Source organism: Hypanus sabinus, chromosome 8 (genome assembly GCF_030144855.1).
Source record: "Hypanus sabinus isolate sHypSab1 chromosome 8, sHypSab1.hap1, whole genome shotgun sequence".
In the NCBI taxonomy this organism is placed as follows: domain Eukaryota; kingdom Metazoa; phylum Chordata; class Chondrichthyes; order Myliobatiformes; family Dasyatidae; genus Hypanus; species Hypanus sabinus.
Window position 1 is genome coordinate 128,060,743 of NC_082713.1, and position 13,603 is coordinate 128,074,345.

General features: G+C 42.6%; 1 protein-coding gene across 1 annotated transcript in view; it reads left to right on the forward strand.

Moving 5' to 3' along the window:
* LOC132397669 (uncharacterized) overlaps positions 1-13,603 on the forward strand; it is a 258,258-nt gene that overhangs the window by 49,176 nt on the left and 195,479 nt on the right. The window contains exons 13-18 of the mRNA XM_059976438.1: positions 515-613; positions 4,132-4,257; positions 9,301-9,426; positions 10,023-10,148; positions 10,289-10,474; positions 12,881-13,099. Coding sequence (XP_059832421.1) covers positions 515-613; positions 4,132-4,257; positions 9,301-9,426; positions 10,023-10,148; positions 10,289-10,474; positions 12,881-13,099 — 882 coding nt within the window. The remainder of the gene's footprint in view (positions 1-514; positions 614-4,131; positions 4,258-9,300; positions 9,427-10,022; positions 10,149-10,288; positions 10,475-12,880; positions 13,100-13,603) is intronic.

Sequence of the window (13,603 nt, forward strand, 5' to 3'; positions counted from 1 at the left end):
TAATGTTTCTGGTTAAAACTGCTGATGGATGTTCAATGGAAACACAAAAGACTGTAGATGTTGGAATCTATAACAAGGAACAAAACACTGGGGGAACTTAGTGAGTCAGGAAGCATACTTGGAGAGGAATGGATCTTCAGTTGCTCTGGAAGCAGTGAAGGGCTCAAGTGTGGAAGAAGACTGAGGCTGGTTCTCTGGGAATCAAACTTGTTACAAGAGAAACAGGACAAAACAGAGACTCCCAGTCCCAGTCACTGGAAGTTTGCCTCAGTGACACACACTGAGAGTTGGAGGTTCTCAATCCGCAACATCGACAGTTCCTTTCCCTCCTAGATGCTGTCTAAACTGCAGAGTGCCTCCAGCAGTTGGTATTTTTGCGGACGGAGTGTTGAACTTGTGGTTCATTGCTATACATTGCCATGATCTACTTGTTGAATTCTCAGAGAAGATCAGGTGTTTCCATGGAAATTGTTTTCCATATATTTATAGCTTACTTTGTTAACTTGAATCTCAGGTCTGGGCTCCCTGTCCATGTGTACGACTATCATCCAGGTGAACACCTCCTCAGATGGCCTGGTGACCTCCCGACCTTTCACCTTCAACATCCACTCTGGTGAGTCTCTCAGTTCTCTCTCATTTTGAGATTCTCTGCACAATGTATAGGTTCAAATGATAATTATTTTATTATTATCACATTTACTGAGATCCAGTGAAAATCTTTTGTGTTCAGTCAGATCACCCCATACATAGGTACAGTGGGATAGTACAATGCCAAGGAAATAAAAACACATTGCAGAATATAATGTTATAGTTACAGGGAAACTGCAGTCAGGGTCGATAAGTATGATGTAAGGGTCATGATAAGGTAGATAGTGAGACCAAAAGTTCACCTTTCTTGTACAAGAGGTCCATTTAAGTCTTATAATAATAGATGAGAAACTGTGCTCAAGTCTTGTGTTGTGCATTTTAAACTTCTGTATCTTCTGTCCAGAGGGAGGGGGTGGAAGTCACGTCAAGTCAAGTCACTTTTTTATTGTCATTTTGACCATAACTGCTGGTACAGTACACAGTAAAAACAAGACAATGTTTTTCCGGACCATGGTGCTACATGAAACAGTACAAAAACTACACTGAACTACGTAAAAACAACACAGAAAAAAAAACTATACTAGACTACAGACCTACCCAGGACTGCATAAAGTGCACAAAACAATACAGGCATTACAATAAATAATAAACAAGACAATAGGCACAGTAGAGGGCAGTATGTTGGTGTCAGTCCAGTCTCTGGGTATTGAGGAGTCTGATGGCTTGGGGGAAGAAACTGTTACACAGACTGGTCGTGAGAGCCCGAATGCTTTTTTAGTAATTTATGTTTTTATTGAAGTTCATCATCAAACAAACATTTCCATAAGATGTATTTCAGACATTGTACATATATATCATATAATCATATATATCACAAATCTCCACAAGTATTTATCTGAGGTATACACTTATAGAAAAGAGCGGAAAGAAAAAACAAGCAAAAGGAAAGAACTATGTACAAGTAGGGAGTGATTTTTTTTTAGCAACAGATTCATTGATCTGTGAGAATAAAATCAGGCCTATGAGGCATTATGTAGTTAAACCATTTTTCCCAGTATGAATCAAATTGTTCCAGCTTATGATTAACAGATGCGTTACCTTCTCCATTTTGTAAATGTCCATTGTAATTTCCATCCATGCATTTAAAGTTGGGCTCTCCTGTGGTAACCATTTCCTAGTAAGAGTCTTTTTACCAGCCACCATCAGTATATTCATTAAATATTTATCTCTTTTCAACCATTCTTGAGGTATATATCCAAAATATATGGTCTTACTCTCTAAGGGTATTTCACATTTAAAGATGTCTTGTAGGGCATTTTGTATCCCCCTCCAATAGTTTTTGATAACAGGGCAGTCCTAAAAACTATGATAATAATTTGCATTTTGATTTCCACAATTTCTCCAGCAAACAGGGAGGTTACAATCATAATGGGATTTCTGAGAGGGTGTAATAAAATATCTTATCAAGTTTTTCCATCCAAACGCCCTGAGAACCTGAATGCTTCAGTGCCTTTTCCCAGATGGCAGGTGGGAGAAGAGTTTGTATGAGGGGTCTGTGGGATCCTTCGTAACGCTGTTTGCTTTGCGGACGCAGCATGTGCTGTAAATGTCTCTAATGGTGGGAAGAGAGACCCCGATTACCTTCTCAGCTGACCTCACTATCCGCTGCAGGGTCTTGCGATCCGAGATGGTGGAATTTCCGAACCAGGCAGTGATGCAGCTGCTCAGGATGCTCTCAATACAACCCCTGTAGAATGTGATGAGGATGGGGGGTGGGAGATGGAATTTCCTCAGCCTTCGCAGAAAGTGGTGACGCTGTTGGGCTTTCTTTGCTTATGGAGCTGGTGTTGAGGGACCAGGTGAGATTCTCCGCCAGGTGAACACCAAGAAATTTGGTGCTCTTAACGATCTCTACCGAGGAGCCGTTGATGTTCAGCGGAGAGTGGTCACTCCTGAAGTCAACGGCCATCTCTTTTGTTTTGTTCACATTAAGGGACAGGTTGTTGGCTCTGCACCAGTCCGTTAGCCGCTGCACCTCCTCTCTGTAAGCTGACTCGTCGTTTTTGCTGATGAGACCCACCATGGTCGTATCATTGGCGAACTGGATGATGTGGTTCAGGCTGTGTGTTGCAGCACAGTCGTGGGTCAGCAGAGAAGAAAGAATGACAGGAGAGAGGGGGCCTTGATAACATTGGCAGCTTTCCTGAGAAAGAGGGAAATATAGACAGAGTGGATGAGGAGAGGATGTTGTATTTGATAGACTGTGTTCACAACTCCCTCAATTTCTTGTGGTTTTTAGCAAAGCGGTTCTCATAAGGAGAATCATGTGAGGCATTTGGAGAGCTGTGCTCTCTCAAATTCAAACTGACATTTGTAGGCAACTTGGTTGAGAACAGAATTGGGCAGAGAAGATGTTAAAAAGTAAGTTAGCACAGTAGATGATAAAGACATCCCAAAGTTATCTTGTAAGATCCATACTGGAAATTTGACTGGATGATCCCTACAGTCTACTTAAAGAACCAATTTACATTTGGAGGAGAGAACTGTAAAATTCAAGAAGTGATCAACTCTGATTATGACAGCCAAAATAATGAGTTAGTTGAAGAAAAGCTAAACTACAAATCATTCTTACAGAGTGAAACAGGTCCCTCAGTCCATTGAGTCCATGCTGACCATCAAACACTAAATTACGTTAACTGTGCACTAACATATTATGTCCAATCGCTCTCCCTCTCCCCCTCCCTCTCCCTCTCCCCCTCCCTCTCCCTCTCCCCCTCCCTCTCCCCCTCCCCCTCCCCCTCCCCCTCCCCCTCCCCCTCCCCCTCCCCCTCTCCCCCTCCCCCTCTCCCCCTCCCCCCCCTCTCCCTCCCCCCCTCCCCCTCCCCCTCTCCCCCTCCCCCTCTCCCCCTCCCCCTCTCCCTCTGCCACTCTCCCCCTCCCCCTCCCCTCGCCTTGCCCTCCCTCCCCTCTCCCTCTTCCTCTCCCTCTCTCTCCCACTCTCCCCCTCCCTCCCTCCCCCTCTCTCCTTCTCTCACACACCCTCTCTCTCTCAGTCTACCACCCTCCCTCTCTCTCTCTCACACTCCCTCTCTCGCTCTCTCTCACACACACACTCTACCACTCCCTCTATCTCTCTATATAACTTACTCCCTATTTCTCCCTCTATTTCTCTACCCCTCACAATCTTAATTGCTATCTCTGACATTCTTTCCGTCTTTCTACCTCACTGTCTCATATTCTGTTGTTAAGGGAGGCTCTTGTGACCAGTGAGCAATTTTGAGTATATTTCTATCCACCTAAGCTGCCTAGTAGTAAACTAACCAGCCAGTGAATTGAAATGGATTTTGTTTTGATCTCACCAACTTCACACCAGGGTTAAATTAATTTGAACATTTAGTTTTTTAAAAGTGTGAAAATTGAGCCTATAATCTTAATTCATGCGATCCTAAGGGTTTAAAACATGTCCCATTGTTTTAGCAGAGCATCTATATAAGCATACAATATAAATTAAAAATGAGCATGACACATGCCTCTTCTTTTCAGATGTGGATGAATGCCTGCAAGACAATGGGGGCTGCTCCCAGCTCTGTGTGAACACGGTGGGCAGTTACCACTGTGACTGTCACCCAGGGTACACCCTGAGACCCGGAAACAGAACAACGTGCACAGGTTTGAATGTTAGCATTCATTTCCAGAATACTGAAATAGAAAAGCAAGAATGTAATGCTAAAGCTTTATATGACATTGATCAGAACAAATTTGTGGTAATGTGAGTAGCTTGGGGCCCCAGATCTAAGAAAGGATATGTTAGCATTGGAGAGGGTACAGAGGAGGTTTATGAGAATGACGCTAGGAATGAAAGGGTTAACTTATGAGGATATTTCATAGCTCTGGGCCTGTGCTTGCTATTGAAAAGCCAAAATAGAGTTGACGTGATGAAGTTGCTAAGACCTCAAAATACAACAAATATTCTTTAGTGCAGAAATGAGGAGGAGTTTCTGTAGCCAGAGGGAGGTGATTCTGTGGAATTCATTGCCACATTCAGCTGTGGAGGCCAAGTCATTGTGTGTATTTAAAACGGTGGTTGATAGGTACATGAAATGTTATGGGGAAAAGACAGGAGAATGGGGTTGAGGGATAAAATAAATCAGCTGAGTTCAAATGACAGAATCTGTTCCTTTGTCTTGTAGCCTAGTAGTTATAACATGCCCCTGCTTTTCAGATGTGGATGAATGTCTGCAGGACAATGGCGGCTGCTCCCAGCTCTGTGTGAACACGGTGGGCAGTTACCACTGTGACTGTCACCCAGGGTACACCCTGAGACCCGGGAACAGAACATCATGCACAGGTTTGACCTTTTACATTTCATCCTTGAAGAACCCAAACCAAATATTTCCACTTCTAAAAGCAAGGCTTGTGGTTCTGCAGCGTAATCATGTAGCAGTGGGAATTCAAACATTCTCATGGCTATGGAGATTGTTTGAATTGTCATGGTTATTGTTTGAAGCATCGAGTATACAACTACGGAAGTGATGCTCAAACTAAATCCAACACTGAATTGGACCATAACCTGTGTACTTTAGAGAGTTCCAGTCACCACATTCCATGACAGGTGTGATTACACTGCAGAGAAGGCAGGAGGTTACCCAGGATGTTTCCAGGACTATAAAACATGTGACTGTGAGGAAGAATTGAAGTTCAGGTTGTTTTATTTGGGACAGAGAAAGCTGAGCAAAGTCAATTGAAGAGCAGGGGTAAATAGAAAAGACCCATTTCATAGAACATGGAACATAAAACAGTTAAACACAGTACAGGCCCATTGGCACATTGGTCCATGGCAATGTGCTGGATTTTCAGCCTAAACCAAGATCAATCTAATTCTTCCTTCCCATATAGCCCTACATTTTTCTATCATCCATTGCTTAAGAGTCTTTTAAATGTTCTTAATGTATTTGACTTTCCCACAATCCCAGCAACGCATTCTGAGCACTTGCCACTATCTGTGTTTAAAAAAAAATCATCAGACATCTTTTTTATACATTCCTCTCATTAACCTTTTCTGTCCTGGGAAAAGGTCACTGGCTGTCCACTGTAGCTATGTCTCTTAATATCATACACACTTTTATCAAGTCACTGCTTATTCTCAGCCTCAAGCCCTAATTTGTCCAACCTTTCCTCATAAAACAGGCTCTCTAATCCAGTCAACATCCAGCTAAGTCTCCTCTGAACCCTCACTAAAGTTTCCACAACCCTCCTATATTGAAACAATCAGAACGAAACACAAAACTCCAAAAGTGGTCTAACCAGAATTTTATTGAGTTACAGCTTTACAGTTTCGGCTCTTAAATGCAGTTCCCTGACTACTGAAGGCCAACGTACTAGATGCCTTCTTAACCACCCTGTTGGCTTTCATGACAACTTTCAGGGATCTACGGACTTGGACCCTAAGATCCTTCAATCCCTCCCGAATGCTAAGAACCCTGCCATTAATATTGTACTCTGCCTTCAAGTTTGACCTTTCAAATTATATCACACACAAAATGCTGGTGGAACACAACAGGCCAGGCAGCATCTATAGGGAGAAGTACTGTCGACATTTCGGGACGAGACCATTCCTCAGGACTGGAGAGTTCCAGTGTGTTGCTTGGATTTCCAACATATGCAGATTTTCTCTTGTTTGTGAATTCATGCACCTAATTTCCATTAATCCTATGCCCCCTGACTTACTGAATGGGGAACTTAACAAGCGTTTACCTAAACTCCATGTGCATCATACCCACTGCTCTACCTTCATCAATTTGTTTTGTCACTTCCTCGAAGAATTCAGTCAGCCTTGTAAGGCTTGAACTATCTTGCTGACTAGCCCTAATCAGACTGTTTCTCCAAATGCTCGTCAGTCCTGTCTCCAAGAACCCTCTCCAGACCCTGCATACCACTGTTGTAAGACTCCAAAGATTATTCCCATTAGCTTTCTTGAACAAATGTATAGCACTTACTATCCTCCAATCTTCTGTTAGTAAGATAGCAATCTCTTCCCATTGAAACATGGGGGATATCCCTCCTGGCCTTGGGAGCTCATCTATCCTAATGTTATTCAAACATCTTCCACTTCTTTTCCTACCCAGCCATTAAAGTAATTGACTCATCTATTGGTGTCAAGATAATAGAGGCTTATTCTATGAATAGTGTGAGAAGGTGGGCAGCCAGGGACTCCTGCAATAACTACAGAGGGTCTTTTGTGAGAAAACAAGCTGACTCAGTCTCTTTCGTGTGCAATATTTGTACACTGTGGTGAGAAGTTGTTTGTTTAAGAAGCAGGTGACCTTACAGTGACCTCTTTCTTTCTTACCAACTGTAGATATGGATGAATGTCAGAGTGGGAGCCACAATTGTCACAGCTCGGCCTCCTGTTCCAACAGTCCCGGCTCCTTCCAGTGTGTGTGTGGGGCTGGCTACACTGGGGATGGAAGGTCTTGTACAGGTAACTGGTACTGAATTTTTTGCTGTGGAAATCTCTCAGTTAATGTATTTGTTTGATACTATCCCCCCATGAAGTGATAATTTATCCCATTGGGACTAGGGTCTTATTTATCCAAATGATTTTCAAAATTTACAACACATCCTCTTTCTTAATTTTGATATGTTCCAGCATACTAGACTGTTCTGCACAAAGCTCGCTTTTGACAAGGCTCCTGCCACTGGTGAAACTGAAGCAATGGATTCATTAAGGACCTCCCCTACCTCCCCTGACTCCAGACACGTGTCTCCTCTTTCCTGCTCACTCTGTTCATCCTCCTTCAAGTACTTGTAGAATGGCCTGCTTTTTTTAATCCTATTCACCAAGGCTTTCTCGTGACTCCTTTTAGCTCCTTAGAAAAGTCCCTTATCTCCTAGCGTCTTTAAAACTCTCAAGATTCTTCTCTGATCTTTCCTTCCTAAACATTAAATATGCTTCCTTTCTCCTTTTCACTAAATGTTCCACCTCTCTTGTCAACCATTGTCCTTTCACTACCTGAATGGGACAAACCTACCCAGAACACAATGCAAATACTCCCTGAACAACTTCCACTTTTCCATTATACATTTCCCTGAGAACATCCGTTCTCAATTTACTCTCCGAAGTTCTTGTCTAATAGCATCATAATTAGCCCTCCTCCCTTCTGCTCTTATCATTATCCAAGGCTATGGGAGGATGAGAGATAATAGTTTACAAGATGATAAGAGGCATAGATGGAGTAGATTGCTAAAGACTTTTTCCCAGGGTGGGAAGGACTAATATGAAGGGGGCAGAATTTTTAAAGTGGGAATTGAGGAAAGTATAAAGGGTGTCAGAGGTACATCTTATACAGAGGGAGTGGTTAAATGGTGCTGGTGAAGGCAGATACATTATGGACATTTAAGAAACTCTTAAATAGGCACGGATGAAATAAAGATGGAAGGTAATGTCGGTGGGAAGGCCTAGATTGGTCTTAGAGTTACTTAAAAGGTCAGAACAACATCATGGGCTAAAGGGCCTGCATTGCGTTATGATGATCTATGTTCCATAAATTGTGGTCACTATCTCTGAAATATCTACTGAGAAATGTATAACCTGACAAGATTCCTGCATAGTGCTACTCCTTCTCTCATTTCCCTTTAAGGTGGATCAATGTGTCTAAGTAATTGGTAAAAGGATTAGAGGGAAAGTGAAGCAAAGTTTTTTTTTCATATCAGAGACTGGTGGGAGTCTTGAACTCTCCAAGGGACTACGTGGTGCTTTCCTGCTCCCTGTCCCCACTTTTCACCCTTCTCCAGCCCTTTCCTCCTCTCTCCTCTCTTCCCCCTTTCTCCTCTCTCCTCTCTTCCCCCTTTCTCCTCTCTTCCCCCTTTCTCCTCTCCTCCCCTTTCTCCCCCTCTCCTTTCTCCCCCTCTCCTTTCACACTTCCTCCCCTCCCCCTTTCTCGCTTCCTCCCATTTCTCGCTTCCTCCCATTTCTCGCTTCCTCCCATTTCTCGCTTCCTCCCATTTCTCCCCTCCTCCCATTTCTCCCCTCTTCCCCTTCCCCTTATTCCCCTTCCTCCTTGCCCTCTTCACAATTTCCCCACCCTTCCCCCTCTTCGCCCTTTTTCTACCTTCTCTCTTCTCCCTCTTCCCTAACCTCTTTCCCCTTCTCCTTCCTCTCTTCCCCTTCTCTTTCCCCTTTACCCCCCTCTTCCCCACCTTCTATCCCACCTTTCTCCCCAGATCTCCTCTCAGACTCCATCACAATCCTCCTTATAGCCCTCTCTCCCTTCATCTCCCCCTTCTTCCCTCCTCCAATTCTCCACTCTGTCCTCACATATACCCTCCTTCCTATCTCTGAATCTTGCCCCCTCTCTTGCTACCTATCTTGTCCTATCACACTTCATTCCTCACCCCCCTCCTTCCCCATGCCCCTTTCTTCTACAACAGCTCTCTTTCTTCTCTCTCTCTATCTCACTCTCTATCCTTCATTTTCTCTTTCTCATTCTCTCTCTCCATTCATTCATTCATTCAATCACTCTCTCTCTCTCATCATCAACCAGTTGTTTGATTGAAATGGCATCCAGGCTTACAACAACCTCGACATTTTAGTTTTAAAACATGAAAACTGCAACAGTAATCTGAAATGTTATAATGAAAGCATTAATTTACTGTAACAGCAATGTCGTTTCCTGAAAATAAAATTGAGTGTAACATATCCCTGTTTTTCAGATGTGGATGAATGTCTGCGGGACAATGGCGGCTGCTCCCAGCTCTGTGTGAACACGGTGGGCAGTTACCACTGTGACTGTCACCCAGGGTACACCCTGAGACCCGGAAACAGATCAATGTGCACAGGTTTGACCTTTTATATTTTATCCTTGAGGAACTCACACCAAATAATTTAAAAGCCAAACTTGAGATTCTACAATGAACTGTTCCAACGACTGAACTGATTGAGATGCAAACAAAAATGGAAACCAGATAAGGTTATTCAGCCCTAAGACCCTGTTGCATCAGTCAATGTGATCCTTTACATCACTCCCGTAAACTGCTGTCTTCCCCATACCACATGATGGCATTTGTGCCTCAAAATCTCACCATCTCTTTCTTAATTATAACCTCAACATCAGACAGAAGATTTCATCCTCTGACTGGAGAAATTTCATCTCATTCCTGAATGTTGTGCCCATACTACGACCACTGGTTCTGGGCATGCCCTCTAGGGGAGATCTCTGCTTTAGCCTGGCAAAAGTGTGTAGTCTTTGATGAAGTGAGGTTGCTACTGCAGAAATAGAAAGATTACATATCATTATGTTTGTCTATTTATATACTTGGACCTCGTTACATCTCTGAGCTGTTGGAATGATTCCACAGGACATACTATAGACTAGTCCACACACTTCTTCCACCTTCCCTCCACCTCTGGTTGTTTATTTATCTACTCTTTTCAGATGTCAATGAGTGTGTGGATCCAGCGCTGAATCAGTGTGACAGCAACGCTCAGTGTCTGAACTCGATGGGTTCCTACCACTGTGAGTGCAAATCCTATTACAGAGGGAACGGGACACACTGTGAAGGTGAGTAACAAAATAGGAACCTCAGCCTCCTTGCCCATGATATATCAGATATCATTCATAACGATTGATTAGGGCAGCAAAAAGAACCTTGAAAAAATTCAATTTGTTCAGTGATTCATGTTGTCTTTCTTTGGTTTCAGGTTGCTTTTGCCCACCAGAAATGATCCCAGGATCTGTGGATCTTCAGGCTCTTTCAAGGAATGTTTGTCCCTGTGTATCTGGTTTCATCTTGTCCAATAATTTCCACCGCTATTACCAGCATAGAGCAGACATGTACTGGTTCTTCAACTTGGTCCAGGTGTCTAACTCCACTCACCTGTACACAGGTAACACTCTGTTTCCAAAGATAAAGCAACAGTCATAACAAATGCACCATCTAATGACCAGAAATCAGATGCTGGGTGGGAAAGAAAGAGCTAGCTCCACAATCCAGATTGGACTGACCATATTCCAAGAGTCTTATTTACATGTTCAGAACTCACCTATCTACTTCATGACTTTGCCTTTGATCATGTGATGTCAGTCATTGCAATCAGTCATTTTGTGGTTGCTGCAGTGCACTCGGATGTCGCATCTATGGAAAACATTTTTCCATTCCCTCGTTTCACTTATTTGTGTGAGCAAACATAATACAGTAGTCACTGTGAGAAGAAAATCAAACCTTGATTATTCCTCACAGGAATGTCTATTGAATTTCTTTTAAATCTTTCAGGACAGATCATTCAGAAAATATAACAAGATTGAGACATTGTCAGCACATTTATGAGAGCTTGCTCTAATCCAGCTGATTTACCATGTGTGGAAAGATTAATAAAGTACGGGGGACTTTGTGGACGTATGTCAGATTGTTCCACATCCAAGAAATAGTGCAACTCCTCTCAATGTCCTGTCACAGTGGAACACAACTGGTTACATCTCCCTGACTGACAACATGCTGTGATGTGATTTTGTAAACTTTAAATCTCTTTTCACTTTTGTGTGCATACCTGAGGAAAAAAAGGATTCTAGCAAGAAGTTGCAGTATTGCTTTCTTGAGAATCATCCACAGAATGCAAGGATTAATCTATGAGGAATGTTTGATAGCTCTGGGCCTGTACTCAGTGGAGTGGAATTAGGGGAATTAGGGGGACCTTATTGAAGCCTATCCAATATTGAAAGGCCTTGATAAAGTGGATGTGAAGAGAATGCTTCCTATAAAGGGGGAGTTGCTGATCAGATGGCACCACCTCAGAATTTCAGGGCATCACTTTAGAACAGAGATGAGGAGGAATTTCTTCAGAGGGTGATGAATTTGTGGAATTAGGTATTTTTAAAGCACATTTGATAGGTTCTTGATTTGTAAGAGTGTCGAAGGTTATGAGCAGATGGCAGGAGAATAAGATTTTGGGGAATAAAATATCTGCCATGATAGAATAGCATAGCAGACTTGATGGGCCAAGTAGTCTAATTCTGCACCTATATCTTATGGTCCTATGGCCTACGGACAAGCTGATGAGTGAACTCAGCAGGTCAGGGTGGATCTGTGGAGGAAAATGGACATATAACATTTTAGGTCAAGATCTGTAACTTGGGTAAAACTTGGAGAGGACAGGTAGCCAGCATGAATAGGTGTGGAGGTAGGAGAAGCAAGGGCTGGAAAGTGATAGGTGCATCTGGTGCAGGTCACTTGTCAGATGCGGTCTGATAAGCGAGGGAATAGACAGGGATAAGTGGTGTCTGCACTGTAGCATAGTTCATCTTTTTTTTGTTGTTCCTTCCAAGAAGTAACCAATGTGATTGAAAGAGTGAATTAACCAGAATGTTGCAACGACTTGGGGACCTGATTTATAAGAAAAGGTTGAGTAGATTAGGACTTTATTCCCTGGAGCGTAGGAGAATGAAGGAAGATTTCACAGAGATATAGATAAGGTAAATGCATGCAGGCCTAGCAGGCTTTTTCCCCTGAGAATGGTTAAGACTAGAACTTGAGGTCATAGGTTAAGGGTGAAAGTTGAAATATTATGAGGAACCTGAGGAGGAACTTCTTTACTCGGAGGGTTTGTGAGTTTGGAACGAGCTGCTAGAAGATCTGGTGGATGTGGATACGATTTCAAAGTTAAGAAGTCTGGATGGGAGGGGTATAGAGGATTGTACTCTAAGTGTGGGTCAATAAGACCAAACAAATAACAGTATAGATGGGCCAATAGGCCTGTCTCTGCGCTGTGGTGCTCTATGACTGTATAAGGATTTTTACATTGCCTTGTTAATAATGCTATAAAATTCAGGGAGTTGTTGCAGTTGTAATTTAGGAAACAAGACACTCCAGTTACACACAGGCAGAAACCACAAACACTACTGTAATAATGGCCAATCTAATTGCTGGGAGATAATTACAGCTGAAGTCTCTGGGTGATCTCTTCAGTTCTTAGTTAGAAAATATCTGAGAGACAAGATAGGACTGTATTCAATATCCATCAGGGAAGAGGACCTTTCATCCTTCAGTCCCCCACCAATTTATTGAGAATTCAACACCTCATCAGGGCTGCATGAAGTTCTAGCCCTGGAAATATTCTGAAGACTCTGAAGGATAATGTGAATCCAGATCATTTTTATTCAGAGGGTATAGTGCACAATATAAGACAGGTGCTCCCTTGCATCCAAATGCATACGATGGCATTGAACATGTCTGAAGCTGTGTGTGAACTGCTGAGAAATGGTGCTGCAACTAACTAGGGCATGTGTTTTACCCTCAGGAATCCGATTCAGGGTGGACTTGTTGACTGTGACGTCCCAGGAAGATCACATCTCCTTTGGCTGTGGAATGAATCCTGATCAAGACGTGCGATTCTCTTTGACTGAGGAAGACTTAAACATCGGAACATTTCATGTCTCCAACTGCACTAACATGTGGGTCCATTTCCATTCTGGTCCACACACACCAAGCACAAAGTTCAACATTTACTATGAAATGGGTGAGTTCTGCCTCAGATTTCTCTAATTTCTTCTTCTCACATTATCATCAAAGCTTCACGATTGTGAATCACAGCTTCTCCAGCTTAAACAAAATCCTTCACTCCCAGTACTGCTCCAATAAATCTTTTCTACTGTGTTTCCAAAGACCTTCTTCACATTTGATATCCAGAACTGGATACATTAACCAGAGGGTTACAAAAACTTATATTGATATCCTGCTTTTTGTATTTATTCCCATGTTAATTTAGTCTCTTTTTTCAGATTATTTAATTCCTTAAGCACCTTCAAAGATGCAGAATCTGAGGTATCTTTACCTGTATTCCCTTTAAACTGATACTATTTAATTTAATTTATTTTCCTTCCATGAATTGCATCAGTTCACACCTCCCTGCATACATTTTTGTCTCTTGTGTTTGTCCACTTCAGCTCTATACCTTCCTAAAGTCCATCACTGTGCTCTTCATTATCCACCAAGTCTTGTGTTACCTTCACACTTAAATTTG